The sequence below is a fragment of the Amblyomma maculatum genome, chromosome 7 (genome assembly GCF_055883805.1).
Source record: "Amblyomma maculatum isolate TAMU_Amacu chromosome 7, ASM5588380v1, whole genome shotgun sequence".
Taxonomy (NCBI): domain Eukaryota; kingdom Metazoa; phylum Arthropoda; class Arachnida; order Ixodida; family Ixodidae; genus Amblyomma; species Amblyomma maculatum.
The window spans coordinates 107,929,897-107,951,805 of NC_139350.1; the positions used below are offsets into that span (position 1 = coordinate 107,929,897).

At 43.2% G+C, this 21,909-nt stretch overlaps 1 protein-coding gene across 2 annotated transcripts in view; it reads left to right on the top strand.

Annotated features, from left to right (window-relative positions):
- The window catches only part of LOC146184300 (transcriptional adapter 1-like), a 49,765-nt gene that overhangs the window by 1,395 nt on the left and 26,461 nt on the right, over positions 1-21,909 (top strand). For both annotated transcript variants that reach the window (XM_084609364.1, XM_084609363.1), the window contains exon 4: positions 5,000-5,065. In XM_084609364.1, coding sequence (XP_084465490.1) covers positions 5,000-5,065 — 66 coding nt within the window. The remainder of the gene's footprint in view (positions 1-4,999; positions 5,066-21,909) is intronic.

Sequence of the window (21,909 nt, forward strand, 5' to 3'; positions counted from 1 at the left end):
ACCGTAATCCATCATGAAAGTTCAAAGCACAGGAAACAAGGAAGCGAACATAAATGGCGATGGCACGAAACATAGACAACAAATGTGCAGATCATCACTTAGTTTAGCAACAAAGCTTTTACGTAAAAGCAGCATGTGACAAATTGGGAGAATATTGAAAATATAATGTCTCAGATTTGTGAAGCAGGTGCTCTTCAGGGCTGTAAGGAACACAACAGGGAAATAATGACTGTGAAAGCAATTATGTATTGTAATAGTATCAGGAATGAAGTCTTTGGGCTAGACAGCTGTAAGGTGGTCGTACTATGCTCTTACATGCATTGTATGTATAGGTACAAGTAAATTTGCTTTTTGTGTGTGTGTTGGCTGTGACAGAATAATGAATAGTGACTTTCAGTTTGTGTTGTTTGTGCTGGCTCTATAATATCATAGACAAACTAGCTTGACGTGATGGGGCTTTGACCAAAAGTATAAGTGGCCCAACATAACCATGAGAATGTGGACAATGAGCCTGCTACCAGCATAGGAGCACTGTGTCTTGTTTTGAGGTAAATACTGTGATATAATGCTTGTATTTACAAGATAATACAGGGAAACCATAATAAAAAAAAATTGTGATAGGAAGGGGTCGAGAACAGATTGCAGAAACAATGCAACAAGGGCAGCAGGGAATGTGTTGGCAAGGTGGTGTTGCATGGCATGCCAACGGCCAGTCCAAAGGACTGAACAGAGGGGCTAGTCGCACGAGGGTTGGACAAAGCCTTTGCCCGGGGATGGTGTGAGTATGGAAACTGGATATTCACCCAAGGAAACATTTTTAGCTTCCGACTGAGCACACGAATACAACAGAACCTTCTTGATATGTATTTGTATTAAGTAGAAAAAGCCTTTTATCTGGTAAGGCCTATAATCCACAGCTAATAAATTTTTGAAAAATATTACTCGGGAATTTGTACAGATATTTAATTGACACTTTCGTTTACTGTGAAATTTTCACTTACTGTAAAGTTTTGTCGTTGCTTGTTGGTGCAAGATATAAGGAGCTGTTTTGGTCTTTGTGGACTTCTATTTGCATTTGCATTGTCCTTAGCATGAAACTGCATTATATCTTGCCCCTTAAATATCTGGAATCTGTTCCTGTCACCACCATTCTTGGGTGCTTGATCCATTTCCTGTGCAGTGCAAGGAAGTCACTTTGGCAACTGGCTGTTCTGCTTCTCTTTTTGCCTAGTCCCCATGCTCGTCCTGCATGTATGTTTGCGCAGCTCTTGGATGCATAGCCATATTCCACAGACAGTGCAAAAAAGCTGTCCTGGTTACTGGTTGCCACTGTGCTCCTACTTAGGTTGTCAAGCTTCGCCCACTTGCATATCAGTGCAACTCTTGTCAGTCACTAAACTCTCAGATTTTGGCAAAATTATGAGTTTACTTCACATGAAACTCACATGAAGCTTTTTGTATAACAAACAGTTTCATGTGCACCTATATTTTTCCATGTTCCAGTTGGCCATTTTAGTTTTCCATGGTCACTTGTTTTGTGTTTTTTTTGCAGGGAAGCTCAGGAAAGTTAAGGAAGAATGTTTGTCATGTTTTCTTCTGACACTTGCGCTTCTGCTCTCACATTAGATGCTTTTTGGTTCTTAAAGTGATGTGTTTGTTGCACTGAGGTATATGTCCTGCTAGTCTTCTGGTTCGGCTCTAATCTGTATGCTGATTGTGAGTGATAGTTTTAGTCGACTGTTTTCCTTGTGGTTGATTTCGGTGATATGGCCGAGTTCTACTTATAAAATGCAGGGTGTGAGGCAATAAATTTCAGTTGATAGTTGGCGCCAGTCGTATTTGTTTATGTGCCTTTTTGTCCCTGATTTCTTATTGCCATTTTTCGGATTCAAACGTGTCAAACTAACTGGCCCATACCAGAGTACTCTTAGGCCAAACTGTATCATGAGATTGTGATTTAAATGAAAATGTCTTATCTACAGTATCCAAGTAACGAGGAATTATTATTTTAATTGGGCAATGAAATCGGCATAAAACAAACTGCACTGTCATCTCACCTCTCAAAAGCATCATCGATTTCTTTATGTGCACAGTGTTCTTTCTTTCGTGAGCGGTCGTCATGTTTTATTATGTTTTGCGTTCTCTTCAGTGTTCCCTTCAGTGAAAAGCAATGCTTCCTTCGCATCGCCAATTATGTGCTTTTAGGTTCTATCACTAGATGGCATCATGCTGTTTTGAATTTCTTGGTTATCCAAGAAATTCAAAACAGCATGATGCATGAGTGGTAACACTACAGTGCACTAAAACTTCCACAAATGCATGTGTATCCCTGTGTCGTAACAGCTTTGAATGTGCAAATTGAAATGAATGCTACTCTACTAAAAATGACCAATTACTGTCCAGCTGGTGGTTTTCAGTACAGAACTTTTGCCAGCATGAAATTACCATTGCGTTTGTTGGTCAATGGTTTCCAGCATCCCATGCGCTGATTGAAAAATTTTCAGAAATTTTTCTGTAGCATTTCTAACAGAACCATCGTGCAATCCTCTTTTAGACAGTGAGTTTTCTCATTGCACTAAAGAAAAAACAATTTTAAAAATGGACGTTTAAATGCACAGTGTTCGCTCCCTATAATGTGTCCTGCTATTTAGCTATGCAGTCCTCTGCTCATGGATTTTGTGTCAGTCTGTTTGTAAATGTTTTCCATGGTATCTTTTTTTTTTCTATTCTCTGGTAATGGTCCATTTGATTTAATGCCTCAAGAGCCTTCTGAGCATTTGGCTACTCAGTTTAGTCTCTTCAGGGATCTTCTGGTGGGGTCTGTACAGTCAGCAGAGTCTAGTCACTGACATAAAAGCATTAAGAATGGCCAAAGAAATATTGAATTTAAAACTGGCTGCATTTTTCAGGAGGCTAGATGCCTCACAGGAGGAAATAAAAGCGCATGACAGTTTTAAGCAGGTTGTGGCCGACCTATAAGTTTTGCTGGAAAACAACTTTCAAAGTGTTCTAGCCAGTCTAATTGATAATCTCAGTTAAATTTCGGAAGTCCTCCACTACAGCGTCTCTCATAGCCTGAGTCGCTTTGGGACGTTAAACCCACTAAACCAAACCAAACCGAACTCAGTTGATTGCAACCATGGGTTGGGGTAGTACCGGCTAAACAAGTGTCATCCTATCATTGTAAATTGTTGAGAGTATAAAAGTACCGAAAAACTACTTTCTGTATGCACTAAGCAGAAATGGAAGTTTTTGTCTGCCATCCGCTGCACTTGGAAAAAGAATAGAGAGAGCCTAGGGGCAGCCCTCGCATGCTTTGCTGTCGAAGGCATTGAAGAAAACAAATAAATTTTAATGAGATTCTTCTTCTATGTATGGTATATTGGCAGCAGGATTCAATAGCATATGATTGGTGGTAGTTAGTTTCAAAGCATTATCTGCTGTGAAACAGATTATGCCTAATGAGCTGTGTTCAGCCATCACTCTAGGGGACGGCATATCACTGCATGAAGCACGTCGCTAGCTTGGAGGCAGGGTACTATTCTTGCGTTTGGGTTATAGAGAAGCTTAGACACTGCCATTTTATATATACATATATCAAACTATTTCGTGATCTTCAAGTTTGATATGCCCAGGTTCAACTGCATTGAGTAGTTACCCAAGAGCAGTATGGCCATGGCTGTAGTCACAGTATTACTTTAGTTAGCATATCGCTTTTTATGCCTCCTTTCACATCCGGTATGTTGCTTTCAAAGTGGAAGTGTACTGTAAACTAGGTGCTTGTCATCCCACTTGAATTCCTGCATTATCTGGAGCTTTAGGACTTTTTGTGTTTATGTGCCAGTTTTCGTGAAGGCAGTGCATCTTAATCTGTGAGCACAGCACTCGGGCCACTCATTTTGCCAAAACTTGCTCTTTGCACTTTTTCAGCACTCTCTGGCTGATTAATGCTTGCCACTATAACCACCACTTTACTAAAAATGAACGACATCACTTTCTGAGAAGTGGGATATCAAGAGAGGGGCACCAGCTTGTCTGACAATTTGTTCTTCTGGAGGTGCATAAAGGAAATGGAAGGGAAATAAAAGAGAACTTTTTTCACACTCTAGCCTAGCCCACCTGTTCTTGAAATTGCAGTGATTGTGGCATCATTGATGATAGGGCTCAATCTTGAAGGCATACATCAGTGCCTCCATTAATCTGGTGGGATATTGAGTTAGCTGCTGTATTTCTAGGTTGTTAGAACTGCACAGATGGACACAAGAGCCAAAAAAAGAAACTGTGGTAGTACTTTTAGTGTAGACAGCGGCTGTCTGTGTTTTTAGCTTCTTGTAGCTTATGCCCGTGCCCTTGTCATGTATAGGTGTCATCTTATATGCAGTGGAAGCAAGAACTAAATAAGCTGACAGCATTTATGTGAATTGAAGAAAATTGTGGCTTATTTAGCTAGTTTTCAATGAACTCTGTGGCATGTACCTACTGGACTTTAATGTAACTATCGCAGCAACCACACAGAAGAACAAGTTGGTGCTTTGGCCATGCATGCTAGAAAATGTGATACAAACAGTATTCCTGTGTGAGAAACTGTAGGTTGTGTGCCGGCAATCTCATACCAGTAAGCAACTTTGCCTCTTTGGTGTTCCGATTGCTGGATGCTTTATGCACAGAGCTAATGAGCAACAGTGTCGTCCGTTTGCTCGGTTTTGGCAATTTTAACTGAACTGAGGTGATAAAGCGTTATACAACCGCACAAAATAATCTGAGGAACTATGGGTCAAGTATATCAAGGGACAGGGCACGCAGGTCAAAGAGGCATCGAGATGATTACTGGGCATGGGTGCCATGTGCAGCATGTGAGGCAACACTGGGCACAGTGTAAATGCTCACAGAGTGCTCGTATTTTGTTCCGTCTTGTTTGGCACGTTGTGACAGGTTGTCTTTTGAGACTGGATCTTGTGAAATTTTTTTGTGGTTATGCCATTTTCTTTTTCTGTTGCAGTGCACGCCCACAACGAGTTTCTGCTGGCTTTCTTCAACAAGTGCCAAGCCCCACTCTCAGGCGAAGGTTTGTGATGTTTAGCACCATGTGTGTATCCACAAGGTTACACTGGAACTATGCAGCTGGGTAGCATTGTTGAATTGTAGCATTTGCCTGGGTGTGCCTGTTCATGACTGCGATTTGGTGCCTTTCCTTCCCCACAGGTTGAGCTTGTGAAGGAGCGAGCTGAAGATGTCTCTAGGCCTTGCTCAAAACTGGTTTAACTGATGTGATTGGGCTTGCTATTTCATTTTGTTTGTGAAAATTGTTCTCACCAGTGAAACTGTCCTGAGACTTAGTTTTGTTATCAGCACCGCCATTTGTGCTTCTCTTCTTGCATAGCCAACTGCTCTTGACTGATAGCTGAGCCTTGGAACCAAATAGCTCGGTTCCAGCCTGATGTCATAGGACAGTTTTGTTGACAGTTGTTGTTCAGAAAGAGCAAACTATGGAAAGAAAAGAAGTGGTGTTTTCACTGAAAAGATGCCCTGTCTTTTCTGTGGTAATTGTAGTAGAGAAATGAAGCTTTGTCATTGCATGTGTAGCTAACGCTGGGGTGTAAGTGTTGCTCCACTTCCTCCATTCGGTTTGACTCCTTTCCCTGCTCCAAAAGACAACGGCACCAAAACTGCTCCAAACTAGCTGCCTCAGTGTTTTCCGTCAAACTTAGCAGATTATTGCTTTTTGCCACACAGTGGGTGACTGTATTGACTGTAGGAAAATGCACTCAGACACATTTTGATTAAGCAACTGAGAAGTGCAGCAGGGCATTGGTATGTTAGGAGTTGTGCGTATGCGCTATAGGGGCCGCCATAGTCTGAACGCTGGCAGTGCACTGGTGGCAGAGGTACAACACATCTCTTGCTGGGCCTAATAGTACATATAAAATTTTCATAAACTAGAAAAGCATGGAGGGTAATTAATGTTTGTTTGCACATAAAATGATTGGAGAGAATTAATAGCGAAAAAATGCTCTGTACACCTGACATAGCACCTTCTTCGAGCCTTTCGAATGACCGTTGGCGAGAGAAGCGAGATCAGCGAGCAAGGCAGACAACGCAAACTGCCACGGGCCACTAGGAAACTTCTCTGGCTACAAAGAACTGCACGAATTGTTCCAATGGTTCTGCTGTGGAAACAAGCAGGTACTGCACACTAGAGCCTCTTAGTTAATGACAACCGGGCTAAGCCTGCATTAGACAAAAGCATTCTTAAACTGGGCTTCTGTTGATGCTGCAGGCATTTGGGCTTCGTCTGCTCATTTGCAGCTCATCCACTGTGATCAGAGTTTGGTGCAATTATTACATTACAGTAGGAAGAGGGAACACTGGGTAAAAAGCTTCATAATGCAGCTTGAAGTTGCACCTAGTGCCCCATGATGAACATGCTTGCTAGGAAATTGTATGATTAAGGAGCATACTCGCCATATTCTGTGACTTTTTTTTTACACATGATTTTGGTCGTACGAACTGGGAAATCATATTAGTGGGAATATACGTTAATGAGATTCCACTGCAAAACCTGCATGACCTGTTTCAATTTTGTCATGAAACTGGCTCAGACCAAAGGGAGTTCTGCGGTGCAGGTGTGATTGTCAGTCTTGTACATAGGTCGGCACCATGAGGAGGGGCTCACTCATACTCACACACAACCAGTGACACTCAACCCCACTCACTCGCGCTCACACTCATGCCCGCTGCCATTCACCACCACTCACTCACACTCATGTCCACTCCTGTACATGTCCACTCATTCAATGCTCACACTCATCCTTTCATTCATGGCCACTCACACTCACGGCGACTCTCATACATGTTCACTCACACTCATGCCTGCTCCCATTTATGGCCACTCACACTCATGCCTGTCCACACTCGCATCCACTCATGGCTGCTCCCATTCGTGGCCACTTACTCATACTCATGCCCGGCCATGTTCACGGCCACTCGCACTCACAGCGACTCTCATACACGTCCACTCACTCACACTCATGGCTGCTCCCATTCGCGGCCACTCACTCACACTCATGTCCGGCCCTGTTCACGGCCACTCACACTCGCACTCATGCTTGCTCCCATTTACGGCCACTCACTCACACTCATGCCCGTCCACACTCGCATCCACTCACTCGCACTCACACTCATGGCTGCTCCCATTCGCGGCCACTCACTCACACACGTGCCCGACCCTGTTCACGGCCACTCGCACTCACGGCGACTCTTATACACATCCACACACTCATGCTTGCTCCCATTTACGGCCACTCACACTCATGCTCATCCACACTCGCATCCACTCACACTCATGCCTGGTCCTGTTCACGCCCACTCACTCACATTCACACTCATGGCCACTCACTCACACTCATGACCACTCCCATTCCCGGCCACTTACTCACACTCATGGCCGCTCCCATTCATGACCACTCACTCACACCCATCACCTTCATCATTTATTATTCCCTTAAAGATCCCTATCAGGGACATTACAAGGGGGGGGGGAAGACAACGGTGAGAAAGGGCCATACATTAGCATAAAAACAAAGGAAAAGAATACAAAAATGATAAAAAAAAAGGTGAAGGAAAGAAGAAAAGTCAGGCAATCAAGACAGTGCACACTAAATACGGATAATCATGTAGCAAAGCATAACAAAATAACTATATGCGGTAAAATCAACTATATGTGACAAAAAGATGAAATACAGAAAAATAGACATTGATGCAACAGTGCACGCAAATCGGATTGCTAATAATGGAGAGCAAGGAAAAGTGTCCATGGCAGGTTGAAATGATCAATTAGTAGCTGCCTAAATTTGGAGGGATTATACTCGGTAACCGCGCTTTCGGGAAGTATGTTCCATTCCTCTATGGCGATGGAGAGGAAGGATTTGTTGAAGGCATTTGTGGAACCATGCAAACGTATGCTACGGGAGTTAAACGGCGAGATGAGCGGGAAGGAGCAAGTATTAAGTTTTTTCGGAGTGCAGGAAAGTTGAAATATAATTTATGTAAAAGGCAAATGATCGCAAGTTTCCGATGAAGTGCTAAGGGTTGAAGGCCGAGAGATGATTTCAAGTTAGTAACACTGTGTCGAGCTGAATACTGGGAAGTTATGAAGTGTGCTGCACGATTCTGGATGGCTTCGAGTGAGTGGATCAAGTAGGCCTGATGGGGTATCCATATTGCTGAGGCATATTCTATTTTAGGGCGGATGTATGTTTCGTAAGCTAGTTGTCTAACAGATGGAGGGGACATAGCCAGTGTTCTTTGGCTGAATCCAAGTGTTCTGGAGGTGCTAGCGCAAAGTTTCATGATATAGTCCAGCCAAGTTAATTTGTTTGTTATTTCAACACTGAGGTACCTGTACGAGTTTGTTAGTGATAGCGCAGTGGAGTTGAGGGAGTATGGGAAGTGAATAATGGAGCGTTGGCGTGAAATGTGCATGAATTTACATTTTGAAATATTAGGCTGCAGGAGCCAGTCAGATCACCATTTCTGGATTTTGTTAAGGTCGGCTTGTAATAGTTCCTGGTTGGTATTATTGGAAATGCGGCGATAAATGACATAATCATCCACAAAAAGGCGGGCGGATGACGAAATCCCATATGGCAGGTTGTTGATAAAAACGAGGAAAAGAAGCGGAGCGAGATCAGAACCCTGGGGTACTCCGGAGATAACATAAGTAGTTTCGGATGCATGACCGGCAATGACGGTGAGCTGTGAGCTGTTGGTTAAAAAGCAGTGGATCCAGGTTAAGATTAGAGGGTTGAGTGATAGGCATTCAAGTTACACATGACACACTGGTGAGGGACGCGATCAAATGCTTTTGAAAAATCTAGGTAGTTGACGTCTCAAATAAAGAACCTATATTTAGGTGAAGATCGGTTGTAAATTCAAAAAGTTGTGTTTCGCACAAGAGACCTACCCTGAAACCATGCTGCTTGGGGAAAAAGAACAAGCTATGATTGAGCTGATTTGCAATATGGGAGTACAGAATATGCTTGAAATATTTACTTGAGATGCATGTTAGTGAAATGGGACAATAATTCAAGGGGTCAGTACAGTCTTTGGTCTTAAAAACTGGCACAGCTTTGCTTGATTTCCAGTCACCCGGAATTGAAATGGTGTTGAGAGACTGGGGGATGAGTTGCAGGATTTGGCTTGTGAAATGCTTTGTTCCCTTGAGAATCTTAGCAGGGATGTCATCAGGTTTGGGAGATGTAGACGGCTTGAGGCTGTCAACGAGTCTTGATATTTCCTCCGATGAAATGGTAACAGGTGGCATTGAAGTAAAATTTCGGATCGGTGAAGTTAAGCTGTTTTCTGCTGGCTCGAGAGTAAAAATAGAGATGAAGTATGAATTTAATGCATCAGAAAGCGGAACATGTGTGCCATCTTGTTTCTTTTAGGATATATTGTAGGAGCTGTTTTTGTTTGGTATTAGCAAATTTCAAAATTTCTTGGGGTTAACTCGCAATATATCTAGCAGATCATTGCTATAAAATTTTCTTTTGGATGACCGCAGTAACATAGTTACGTAATAACTCATGACCACTCTCATACGTGTCCACTCTCTCACACTCATTGCGCGAGTGTGAGTGAGGTGATATGAGGGCGCTCATCAGTGAGTGCCCCGACCTATGCAAGGAAGCATTAGAAGTGCGCAGATAGGTTTACGCATGCTAAAAAGCATTATGCATTGTTTTTCATTGCTGCACTTTTGGCTTCGCAGTTAATTCAATCTAATGGAGCCATCTTGTTTTCAGAACAATAGCCAGTTTTATCAAAAAACCACCAACACTTATTGTTAAGTCCAGTTTCTATGGCACAGTCATCACTCAGTGTAAAAAATAAACCAAAATTAGAGCTATGAGATCTGTTCTAAGCGACGGGTCCGGTGTCAAAGTGAGCCGCCATTTGGAAATGATGAACACGAACAAGAATCGTGCATGCTAAACGACCGTTTCATCTAGAACAGTTCCACCGGCCGACACTGCGATTATCATTATCCTGTCACAGGACAGAGTGTGTGTCTAGCCTCAAATGGTTTGAGCTGCGTCACTGCGCTCGCTCTGCGTGCGACCATTGACTAACACCGAACACCAGGTCGTCCTCTGATGTGCGGTCACGTAGGAGGAGTTCCTGCAGCAGAGGTCAAACTATTTGTTTGCATTGCACTGAATCTGAAAGCGCCCTGATTGTAATATCAACGCCTTCCTTGTTACCGCTATCACGAGAAATCCCAGATTGCCTATGCAAACATCAAGCAACCCTGCATGCTGTCCTTGCATGTCGGTCGAATCGTATTCACTGCATAAGCGTCGCATGCAAAAGCACTGATCGAAAATCACACTGAAACATTGTTATCAACATTTTGATTTAGCGCAAGCGCACTTTAAAGTACGGTATCTCAGTTTCCCTCATGCCGATTTTATCCTACAGCGTTTGAACATATTCATCGCTGCTTTGGTAGCGCTGCCAAGAAGTACTGAGATCGAGTATAGCTGTTGTTCTCTAGAAGATTGGCTTCTAGAGCTCTGCATAGTATAGCCCTGATTTCCAGGTAATGGACATTTTTTGACAATACTGCTCTCCTGGAGCGGGTGAACGATGAAGCACGTTTGCTGAGTTGGGTCGCCTAAACACCAGTTATATTTGACCTCGCTCAACTTTTCGGTTCTCCGACGTGCGCTCTCGCTGCTTCATGCACATCCTTTTCTCCCTCTCTATCTACACTTTTCGTCCTGACTTCTGTCATTCTTGCCCATCCCTCCATGCATCTTGGTAAAAGCTCGTTTTTCGCCACAACACGTCTCATATGCATCGCATTAAGGCCTAAAATCTGAGGATCTAGCAACACGAAAATAACACGAAAGCGCCCCCCTTGCTGAGCACGGCAAGTGTGCTGACCATAAGGTCGCCTTCGAGAAAGTGAGCTGTGAAACATATATGTGAAACACCCAGCTCACTAAGGCGACTGATACCGGGAACGCTAGCCCGCTGCTTGCTCATCTTGCAGCCCTATGGTGGCATGCCTCGAAATGCTAAGCCCCCTGCCTCTCCTCACTGATCATATGGTTAACATCAGCTTCGGGCTGATTAATCCTTTTAGTGATTGTTCATTCCCCCCTCCCCCCCCACACATGCACTGCACGGGAACAAAAGCTACTTTTCCTGCCTTGCTGTAGAATTGTACAGAATTTATTTCACAATGGTGAGGTGGGTCTATTTTCCAAACAGTAGTTGTGTGCAGGGCTGGTCTCGCCTAACCTGGGCAGAGATGTGAGTCATCTGTGGACCCTCCGTAACACACTCCTCCACCCCCCCTCCGCCCTACCCCATTCATCATCATCATCAGCCGGACTATACCCACTGCAGGGTGAAGGCCTCTCTCATATTTCTCCGCTTAAACCGGTTTTGTGCTAGTTGCATCCACTTGACCCCTGTGAACTTCTTAATCTCATCCGTCCACCTAACTTTCTGCCGCCCCCTGCTACGCTTTCCTTCCCTTGGAATCCAGTTTGTTATCCATCGCGACCATCGGTTATCCTCTCTTCGCACTACATCTCCTGCCCATGTCCATTTCTTCTTCTTAATTTCCACTAGAATGTCGGTAACTTGAGTTATTTCTCTGACCCACTCTGCACGCTTCCTATCTCTTAATGTTACCCCTACCATTTTTCGTTCCATAGCCCTCTGGGTTGTCCTTAACTTAAGTAGAACTCTCTTGGTTAGCCTCCACGTTTCAGCCCCATAGGTGAGTACAGGCAAGATGCAACTGTTATATACTTTCCTCTTGAGCGATACCGGTAAGCTGCTAGTCATAATCTGCGAGTGCTTGCCAAATGCGCTCCATCCCAATCTTATTCTTCTTATTATTTCCTTTTCATGGTCCGGATCTGCGGTTACTGCCTGTCCTAAGTAGACATATTCGCCTACTACTTCCAGTACTTCGATACCTAATGTAAACTGCTGTTTCTTCCCGAGGCTGTTGAACATTACCTTAGTCTTGTGCATATTGATTTTCAAGCATGCCTTTCTACTTTTCCTGTCTAGGTCATCAGTCATTATTTGCAGTTCATCCCCCGAGTTACTTAGCAAGGCAATGTCATCAGCAAATCTCATATTACTGAGGTATTCTCCATCTACTCTTATCCCTAACTGCTCCCATTCCAAGTCTCTGAATACTTTCTCTAAGCAAGCTGTGAATAGTACTGGGGAGATTGTGTCTCCTTGCCTCGCACCTTTCTTTATGGGAATTTTGTTACTTTCTTTATGCAGAAATATATGGTTGCTGTGCAGCCACTATATATATCTTCCAGCACTTTCACGTACGGCTTGTCTGCCTCCTGATTTTGCAATGCCTGCATCACTGCCGAGGTTTCAACTGAGTCAAATGCTTTTTCGTAATCAATGAATGCTATGTATAAGTGCTAGTTATATTCCGAGCATTTTTCTATCACCTGATTGATGGTATGGATATGATCGATAGTAGAGTACCGTTTCCGAAACCCTGCTTGATCCTTTGCTTGATTGCAGTCTAAGGTTGTCCTGATTCTATTAGCGATTACCTTAGTAAATACCTTATACGTAACAGACAGTAAGCTGATTGGTCTAATTTTTAAGGTCCTTAGAGTCCCTTACTCCTTTAACACTTGAGAACAGGACAGTGACGAACCTAGCCCTGTCTTCTCGCTTGAGGCGAGCTAGGGGAGATGGGGACATTGCAGTGCATGCATTCCGAAGGCCTAGAAGATGCTAGCACTGCACACAATTGTTGTGCAACAGTTTGTCATACCAATAAAGCAAGGGACATCATTTCGCGGAAAACTACTTACAGGGAACGCCTCGCGTCATTTTCGCGTGGCATCCAGCTGAAAGTGGCGGCCAAGGAGGCGTCGTGCATGCGCAGTAGTGCTACTTAAAAAATGTCCATTGGTACATCTTAAGCGCCCAAGCTGCAGCCCGCGGAAAGAAAGTTATGAAGCTTTGTTTAAGAACGCTGTGGCTGGAACAAGTGCCCCTGAAGAATGCGACAGCGCTGAGGCCATTGAAGGTGGTCCGTTCACTGCCCATGCACTTGGATACAGCGAGGGAGACGATCAGGCTGGCCTCAAAGAAGCATGTAGATGCCTGGAAAGTGACAAGGCGATTCCTGACGGTGTCGCTTTGGAGGACTTCCTCTACGCCGACAGTTGCATTGTTGCTACTGAGGAAGTGACGGACGACTCCATCGTGCAAGACGTGCGGGGAAACACGCAGGAGGACCCAGACAGTGACACTGACGCCGAAGATGACGAAGCCCCAAGCAACCGTAAGTGCTTGACGCAATTGATGTGCTGCGGCGCTACGCGAGTTTAACTGGACAGCAAGAAGTGATGCAATCCCTGTGGGCCTATGAATACAGTGTGAGGCCATCTCTGATAGCTAAGCAGACGCAAAAGAAGGTCACGGATTACTTTCAGAGGAAATAAAAATGAAGTCCTTACAACTGGTAAGTGCTTTGGTAATGTTACTACATACTAGGCACGGAATTTCGATACAACGAAATTTCATTATAACGAAGTAAACTGCCGATTTTTACGACTTCGTTATATCGAGGTTTAACTGTAGTGCTCAAATTTCCGGCTTCATTGAGACATTTTATTTGAGGCAGCCGGAGCTGGAATTCGCAGAGTTATCGCCCTCATGTAACATTCTCTAATCTTTCAGAATTTGCTTTTCTTTGTTTTATTTTGTCCTTTGAATGTATTATAAATTGTCGTCAAAAATATAAGGGTTTATTACAAAGGCACCTCTAACAGAGGTTACTTTGAACGTGGCTTTCACTAACAGTCGCAAGTTTTTCGATTTGACGACTGGTGGTGGTAGTGGTTATTTATTGAATAATCAAACTTAAGAAAGGAAAAGAGTGCTGCCGGTCGCGGCAACTCCTATCTAAAATTTGAAGTACCCGAGCTGCGACCAGCGGGAAAGCAAAGGGATAAGGAGAGAATAGCGAGGGGAAGTGCAGAGGAGAGCGATAGCAAGAAAGGACAGTGGGAGCTTTGTACATTAATTCCAGTTCGCCTTTCAACCACTGCAAGATCGTAATAACTGTCCTGATATTTGGCCTGCAGCCTTTTTACTTCTCGTAGAAGAGTCCATTTATATTGTCGGTTAATGGAAACACTGTGGATAGCAGTCTAAAGCGGTAATAAATGAAATTGTATAACATGATAGGGACAAAGTATACAAGTAAGCTGTGTGCAATTTCCCGGTAACGTGTGTGATTCTTGCAACCAATGCAGCACAGACCATGGATTGACGTATTACAACTGCTTGAAAGGTATTATAAAAATGGCTGTCGGGCTCGTCTCACACTCGACAGCCGAAAGATCTCAACAAATGGAGAACAGGCCGAGCTCCTGCTTTCCGGTGTGCCCCGGTCATTGCAGTGTATTAGTCAGATGTTGTAATTTTTTTTTTATTTCCCGCCATGCCTGATTGCTGTTTCCTGCATTTATAACGCCCTGCTTTTAAGGGACATAGGCTGATGTTGGCTTTTATTGATGTGTTAATTAACAAAGATAGTAATCAGACCAAAACGAGGATTTTGTAAGGGAGGAAAAGCAAAAGTCCCTGTCCGTTCTTCCTGTTGCTCACCGCTTTTCTTATCCCTCTTCTCTTCCTTACTATCCCTTTATTTCCACCGCTCCAGTTCAGGTGCTTCTGATGATAGATAGCAGATACTGGGGCTGGCAAACATATTTTTACTTCCGTTTTTTTGTTTATGTGAACAAAAACAACTTACTACTATTGTATTACTACTACAGGAAAGGCAAAATACAAGATATCGCTGCCATCGGCTGTATTTACAAGCAAAATGCGATCATGCAGTGGTGGAATTGCTGCGTCAATTGCGCCAAACTGCGCCAAATCATAAATCCTGCTACATGCTGCTACAAAATCGATTTTTTGCCTACTTCTGCTCCTTGCCTGCGCCAAAAGTCGCTGATTAACTCTGCTAGCAGTGAAACTGAACTGTCATGAAATCAAAACTGACATCTGCTGGCAACACTGTGCAAGGCGGAAGAATATTTTTGCAGATTCTGGGCGGACAATCACGTGACAAAAAATTGACGTTTGTCTAAGCCACTTCTGTGTCTCCTGCTGGTTTTTTTTTTTTTTTTTTTTCGATCTACTGGGAGCGAGTGAAAGGGGGCTGAAGATATCCAATGCGTGGGAATGGTGTAAGAAGGGGCTGGAAGGCTGGCCGTCGAACGGTCGAAGCACATTCAAACGTGTGACGCTTCGAGCTGCCCTGGGCTCTCGCTTAATTTGTGCGCGTGCGCGCGTGGGTGTGTGTGTATGCAAAGCATGTGCAAGCAGGCTGGCCAACTCATACAGTAGGCACGCTTGCTTCCTTTTTCTTTTTCTTTTTTTTGTACCAGTAAGATATGGGCTGCGATGGCCTGAGTAGCAGCGGTTGGAGCGCTAAGGATTCGACTGCTTCTGTTCGCGCCCACTAGACTCTGTCGGCCGCTTTTGTACCTCAAGTACAACACCTTATGTGGAACATCTTGTATAATTTCTCAGTTTAACTCATGCACAGGTACTCAGTATATTTGCAGCCCCGCATACAGTCAGTAAGTACCCTTGGACATTTTCACTGAGCATACGCAGAATCCCTACAGTGCGCTGCGAAGAAGCAGACTCATGACTCCGAGTCCCTGTGTGGCTTTGAACAACCAACCACCCCGCCAAACCACCGGAAGAAAAAAAAATGAAAGCAAAGATTGCGAATAACGCACAGAATCTGCGCTCACTCTACATCCCCGCGTATTGCGCCTTTTCAATGAGCAGCCCCAGCAGCGGGGGGAAAAAAAACAAATCTCCCATAGGACTTGCAAAGATATTCTTCCCCATTTTCCTCCAATCAGGACGGGTCTTGAAGGAAAAGGACGCATCGACGTTACCTTGATGTACAGGATAAGGACACCCAGAAAAAAGGTACAGGAAGAGATCAGGCTGGGCAGGAATGTGAGCACCAATGCTGGGCTGCTTTTTTCAAAAGGCGTCAAGTCAAAAAATTTTGCAGACGTTGAGAGTGGACAAGCCCTTCTGAGGAATGGGCAGGAAAGGCTCGCAGTGGCACTGTCCAAGCTGGAGTCATCAAGGCAAGAGAATAGTGCCTTAAAGTTGCAGTTTTAAGAAGCGGCAGTTTCTACAGAGTTTTTATATTAAGACAGCTAGGTATACCTTCTTTCCAAGATTACAATATTTATAGTGTAGTTGCATATCTTGTCATGCCCTCCCTCTGAATAAAAACGGCTTTGTTTTTAGCATAACCTTCTGTTTGCTTAAATTGGGGCTTTTTAAGGAAAAAACAGCACTTTAGACTGCATTTGAACTTGACGCTTGATTTTGCATGGCTGTGGTCGTTATAAATATTTGACAAATTAAGTTCCAGAAATAAAACAAGCCTCCTTTATTTAAGCATCTCGAGAGTTGAAATCTTGCTGCAGAAAGTTTTTTTTCTGCTACAACACCTCAAATATTTGCTACAAAATGCTATTTTTCGTGCTACAAACAGCGATTTTTTCTGCTGCAAAAGCTGCTACACGAAACCACTTGCCAGTTCCACCACTGATCATGCCAACCACGTGCTGCCAGACGTAAGTTCGGCAGCCCTTTCCGAGAACTTTTAACCCGTGATTACATATCGTTTATAAATAAAGTAGGGAGGTAAAATTTACGAATTCTTGTTTGTTTTCACAAAAAGCTGAAAAAATTTGGAAATTTCCCTTTCACCAAACATTTTACTCTCGTGAATATGCTTCTGCAGTCTTTTGCTGACGCAAGCGGCGTTCTCCTCTACGTATTCTTTGCGGCAAGATAGAGATCTAGAATATACGACTCCCATGGCGCATATGAAACAAAGGGATTGGTACGCCGTACTGTACATTCATACATTCGTTAGGCTGGTTTGTCCATGCATCGATGAGGTCTAAATAGACGGTGACGAGCGTAAAGATTTATAGCTCTCGATCTCTGTACAGTCGCCATCAGAATGTGGAACGAGATGAATGTAATAACTAAAGGCTAGTTTTTTGCTTGATCTCTTGCATTTGGCAAAGTTTGATTTTTTCTTCGAATATCATTTTACTTTTTTTCGGCTTCTTAATGACTGGAAAAAACCATCAGGTCCAGCAACATGAGCAACAGATACATGATAATTTAAGTCGTAGCCGGTGGTCATAGAACCCGTTTGTTTTCCCGCCAGGAGTTATAATCTAGTGTTGGGAGAAACAGTGTTATGTTTTTGACATTATTTTGCACTCTGATAAGTGCGTCTTTTTCGGTCAAATGAACATCGGCATAGCCAAAAAATATATTTTTTGTTTGACAAATTTAAGTGGCTGGAAACTGAAAATGGCAAGTTAACAAAGAGACATTATGCCTTTTTGCCCTCTCAGTTGAGTTTCCTCGTCCGTACATAACTGCTTGTTCAGTACTCACCGGCGGGTACCTACAGAGCACACTATATGAACCCTACCCAATCCGCATAGCACTGTCGGTGGGTGGGAGACATGTAGTTTCAACTCCCATGTAGCAACAGCATTAGCCGTTCATACGGCACCACCTGTGAAACATATGAAATATTTGAAATATTTGTGAAATCTTTCCATAGCCGAAATAACTAATATTCTCAAAAAGGCCCCATGAATTTATTTAATCGGTCTTTGTAATGAGATATAATACAAAAACTCGGGGACTTGTTAAATACTTTCTTAAAGCAGTAAATGCGATAGCACTTTCGGTTTTGCAACATCTGGAATTTGGCTCCCAGCATGGTGCTCGTACGTTATAAGTGAATTTACACTTTTCCACCCTTTATCTTGAATTTTATGTCTCTGCCTTTATGTTGTTTTTATTCTTTTTGTAATTTTTTTTGTTTGTTTCATGACCATTGAATGACTGAGATGTTTTGGCTGAGAACGGGTTTTAAGGATGGATGTGCATGTTAGTGCGGTTCTTCTATTTTCTAGGGCAGGTTCATTTGTTTCTACGTAAAGACTGGCTATTGGAGATGCTCGGTACGCACCAGATCACAGCCGTAAACCAAGATTGTGTATGGAATCAAGTCGTTTTAAGTAAGATGGTCTGGCTAAGCCATATACTATGCATCCATAGTCCAACTTTTGAGCGCACCACAGAGTGATAGATTTCTAAAGGGCATAATCGATCGGACCCCCCCCCCCCGTTTTTCGCGAAAGCACCTTTAGGACATTAAGGGCTAGGGTAGCTATCTTCTTCAGGCGGTTTATGTGGGGTAGAAATGTAAGTGTTGTGTCAAACGTGTCACCCTAAAAATTTATGTCCTTGTTTTACTGGTAGTATGGTTTGGTTCAAGTATAGTGTGGGATTGATCTGTAAGCCTCGTTGCAGTGAAAACACAACGGTTTCTGTTTTATGGGGAGAAAACTTAAATCCATTGCTGTTTGCCCAGGTAGACAGCTTATTTAGTGTCATTTGTATTTGTCTTTCATAGGTGGATATGTTGGAGGAAGTGCATGCTATTCGTAGGTCATCTACATAAACGGAATACATTATGGACTTGGGGATTACTATAGCTAATGAGTTCATTTTTACTATGAAGAGTGTTGTGCTTAGGATGCACCCCTGTGGTACACCATTTTCTTGTGTGAATGTTATGGACAGCACTGTGCCTAAGCGGACTTGGAATGTACGATTAGTCAGGAAGTCGTTCAGGCAGTTCAGCCAAAACATCTCTGTTATTCAATAGTCACGAAATGTCCATCTAGAACAATCTTCAACAACAAACCCCGGATGATTAAGCTGCTTCTCATGTGCTTTGAACAAATATGCCAAAACTTAGACATTAGTGAAATGCAAAGTATTGCCCCAAGAAATAAACCACTCCCACTATGGTACACCCTCCCAACAGTTTCCGAGCCCACACTAACACAGTTTCAGAAAACATGCACACCACGTGAGCATAAATTACAATAATTCCTCGCATTAAAGGAAAGATACAAAAATTACATTGCATTTTACACAGATGGCTCAAAAACTAAAGACTATGTTGGTAGTGCAGTAGTGCGGAATAAAAATGAGAAAATAATATGACTGCCTCATGTGCATCAATTTTTACAGCTAAGTGTTATGCTATTTATGTTGCCGTGCAGAAAATATTAGATGCAAACATCAAACACTGCATCATTTACACAGATTCGTTAAGTATCATCACTGCAATAAACTTCAAAAATACTGTTGAACCACTGATAGGAAGCATTATACATAACATAGTAAATATCACATGATGAAAACATACTATAAAATTTTGCTAAGTGCCCAGTCATGTTGGGATAAGGGGTAATGAACGAGCAGATGTATGCGCTGCACAGGCAAAAAAGTGCAAATAAAAGAAATTAACGTGCCGCACAGAGATTGTGTGAAATTAGAACGCTGCAAACTGAGAGCTAAGTGGCCGGCTGCTTGGGAAAATGAACTAAATAACAAGCTTCATAGCGTAAAGCCCATATTGGAAGAATGGAAATCATGCCAACATCAGAAGCGATTCATTGAGGTAATTTTACGTCGTTTATGCATAGGTCACATGCACATTACCCATAATTTTCTACTAACGAAAAAAGACAAACCTGTGTGTGAAATGTGTGGTGACGAGCTCACAGTTAATCATATTTTAATTTCATGCTCACAACTCGAAGAACGCAGGAAAAATATTTTACTGTATTTTACAACGAACACATCCCACTTCACCCTGCATTGCTTTTAGGCGAATAATCAGTCGTCGATTATTCTATTGTTTGTGAATTTCTAAAAAAAGGCAATGTTTTAAATCAAATGTAAGTATCATAACCCTAGACATCTGATAGATCATCTAACCTTGTATCTGGCGCATGATAGCCGTCGTTGCTTATGCGTCATAAAATCCCATATAACTAACTAGCTAACTCACCTTGGGGGGGTCAATGAATTCTGTTGAATATGTACATAGAGAAAGGCAAAACTTTTGGCCAGCCGACAACCGGCTCTTTCTCTTTGGTAGAGGGTACACAGGGATAAAGAGCCACGTGTTGAACGTGCTTTTTTGGCAACGTGCGCAGAAGCACATGAGAGTAAGAATAAAATTATTTCTTCTGTACCTGTTGCTAATCAACTCCAGCTACCCTTTCACCCTTATCTGCATTTCACTTCCTGCTTTATCCCATACCTTACAGTGCAGTTTTGTTCTCCTATTGAGTAAATAACTGATGACCTTACATTCCTCAGGACCAGTTATTTCTCCCGCCTCTGGCATACCATGCTGTCATCACTTGAACACGTGCACTCAAGCAATGCATGGCTTGGACGGAGTTCGGATGGGTGCACGTGCCCATTTTTTTATTTGACAATGGCGACTGCTTATTGAATTGCAACCGCGCGCTCCCTGCTTTCCTGATGTGCGGCCACCTCCGTCCTCGGTCGTGAGGAGAATTGTCTGCATACAACAACAGGATACGTTATTGGGCGAGTTGGTTCGTGATGATGGGAAGGCATGTGCACAAAAAAGACGATCACAGAAAAGAGGAGACAGGATGGGACGAAAGCAGGGTTGTGCTCGTCCCGACCTGTCTCCTCTTCTCTGTGATCGTTTTTTTTTTGCGCACATACCTTCCCATCGCATACAACAAAACACATCTTTGATGTGAAGCTGAACAAAAAGACTTAAAGACTTAAAGTTTATACAGCAGCTCTTCCGTGTTGTAAAGTCTCCTTTACCATGGTGGGAAGGTGTCAGGACATTTTTCCAGTATAGCACGCCCTCCAAGTTTGCCATGTTGGTTTCATTGGACTTCCTTGAATCGTTTCTGCGAAAATTACTTTGAACTGGTGACGTGGGCTGCAGTTGGGGCAGTAGGAAGGATGCTGGTCCAATGCCCCCTTCTCCTGGCTACGGAAGATTCACCTGTGGATACATCTTCAGCCCCTCATGAAATCTTTGACTCATGGTTAAGTGAGGCTGGTGAACATCACTACACCTTCTCGCTTAGGCTGGTACATGTGGTGAGCATGCATGCTTCTGCGAAAGCGTAGGAGGTGCCACTACTGTACCCAATTATTCTTCCCTAGTTCACTGCGTCCTTGACTGCGGAACATATTATTACAGGAAAAACATGGGGACTGCAGCTCTTTCTGCATTTTTGTCTTGCAATGCATGTTCGTCGAAAAATATGAGGAGCAAAAAAGCTTTCTGTTTCGCTGCACAAGCGTTCCTCGAAAAAAATGTTTTGTATCTCTAGGAAGTGATTGCAATTAAGGCCAGCAACAAAGGGATACAGGAAGTGTGCCTGCCCCCTCATGGTGATAGCTTTTTCGGTTTACAGAGAAGCTCACTATGCTGCTGGCCTTTACATGTCTTGTGGTAAACCCAATTCTGACGTCACAGCTGCTTATGCTCGAACTGGGACTATGGGAGGCTGTAGTATGGGCCAATCAGGGATACCGATACGTTGAAATTACTGCGAGAAACCGAGATACAGGCGGGCTGCACGAAAAAGGCGGGAACACGCGATAGAAGTCTGTTTAATCGCAGACGACTGAGGCATTGGAATACATTCAAGAGGAATCTTCAAGTCATTGACTGCCTCACCTTGTGTGTCTACGGATCATGCCGCAACGTCTCTTTCCTCATTTTTTTACATAATGTGATTAGTCAATAATCTCACTACTACTTGCTACCGTCATAAATTCTGAATTGCACAAGGACCTAGCCATCTTCAAGGAAGATCCTGCCACAGCCGCACACGGTCCATTTATTTTACGCCCCAAAATATGAAACTCACCCATGTTTGAAGAAAACAG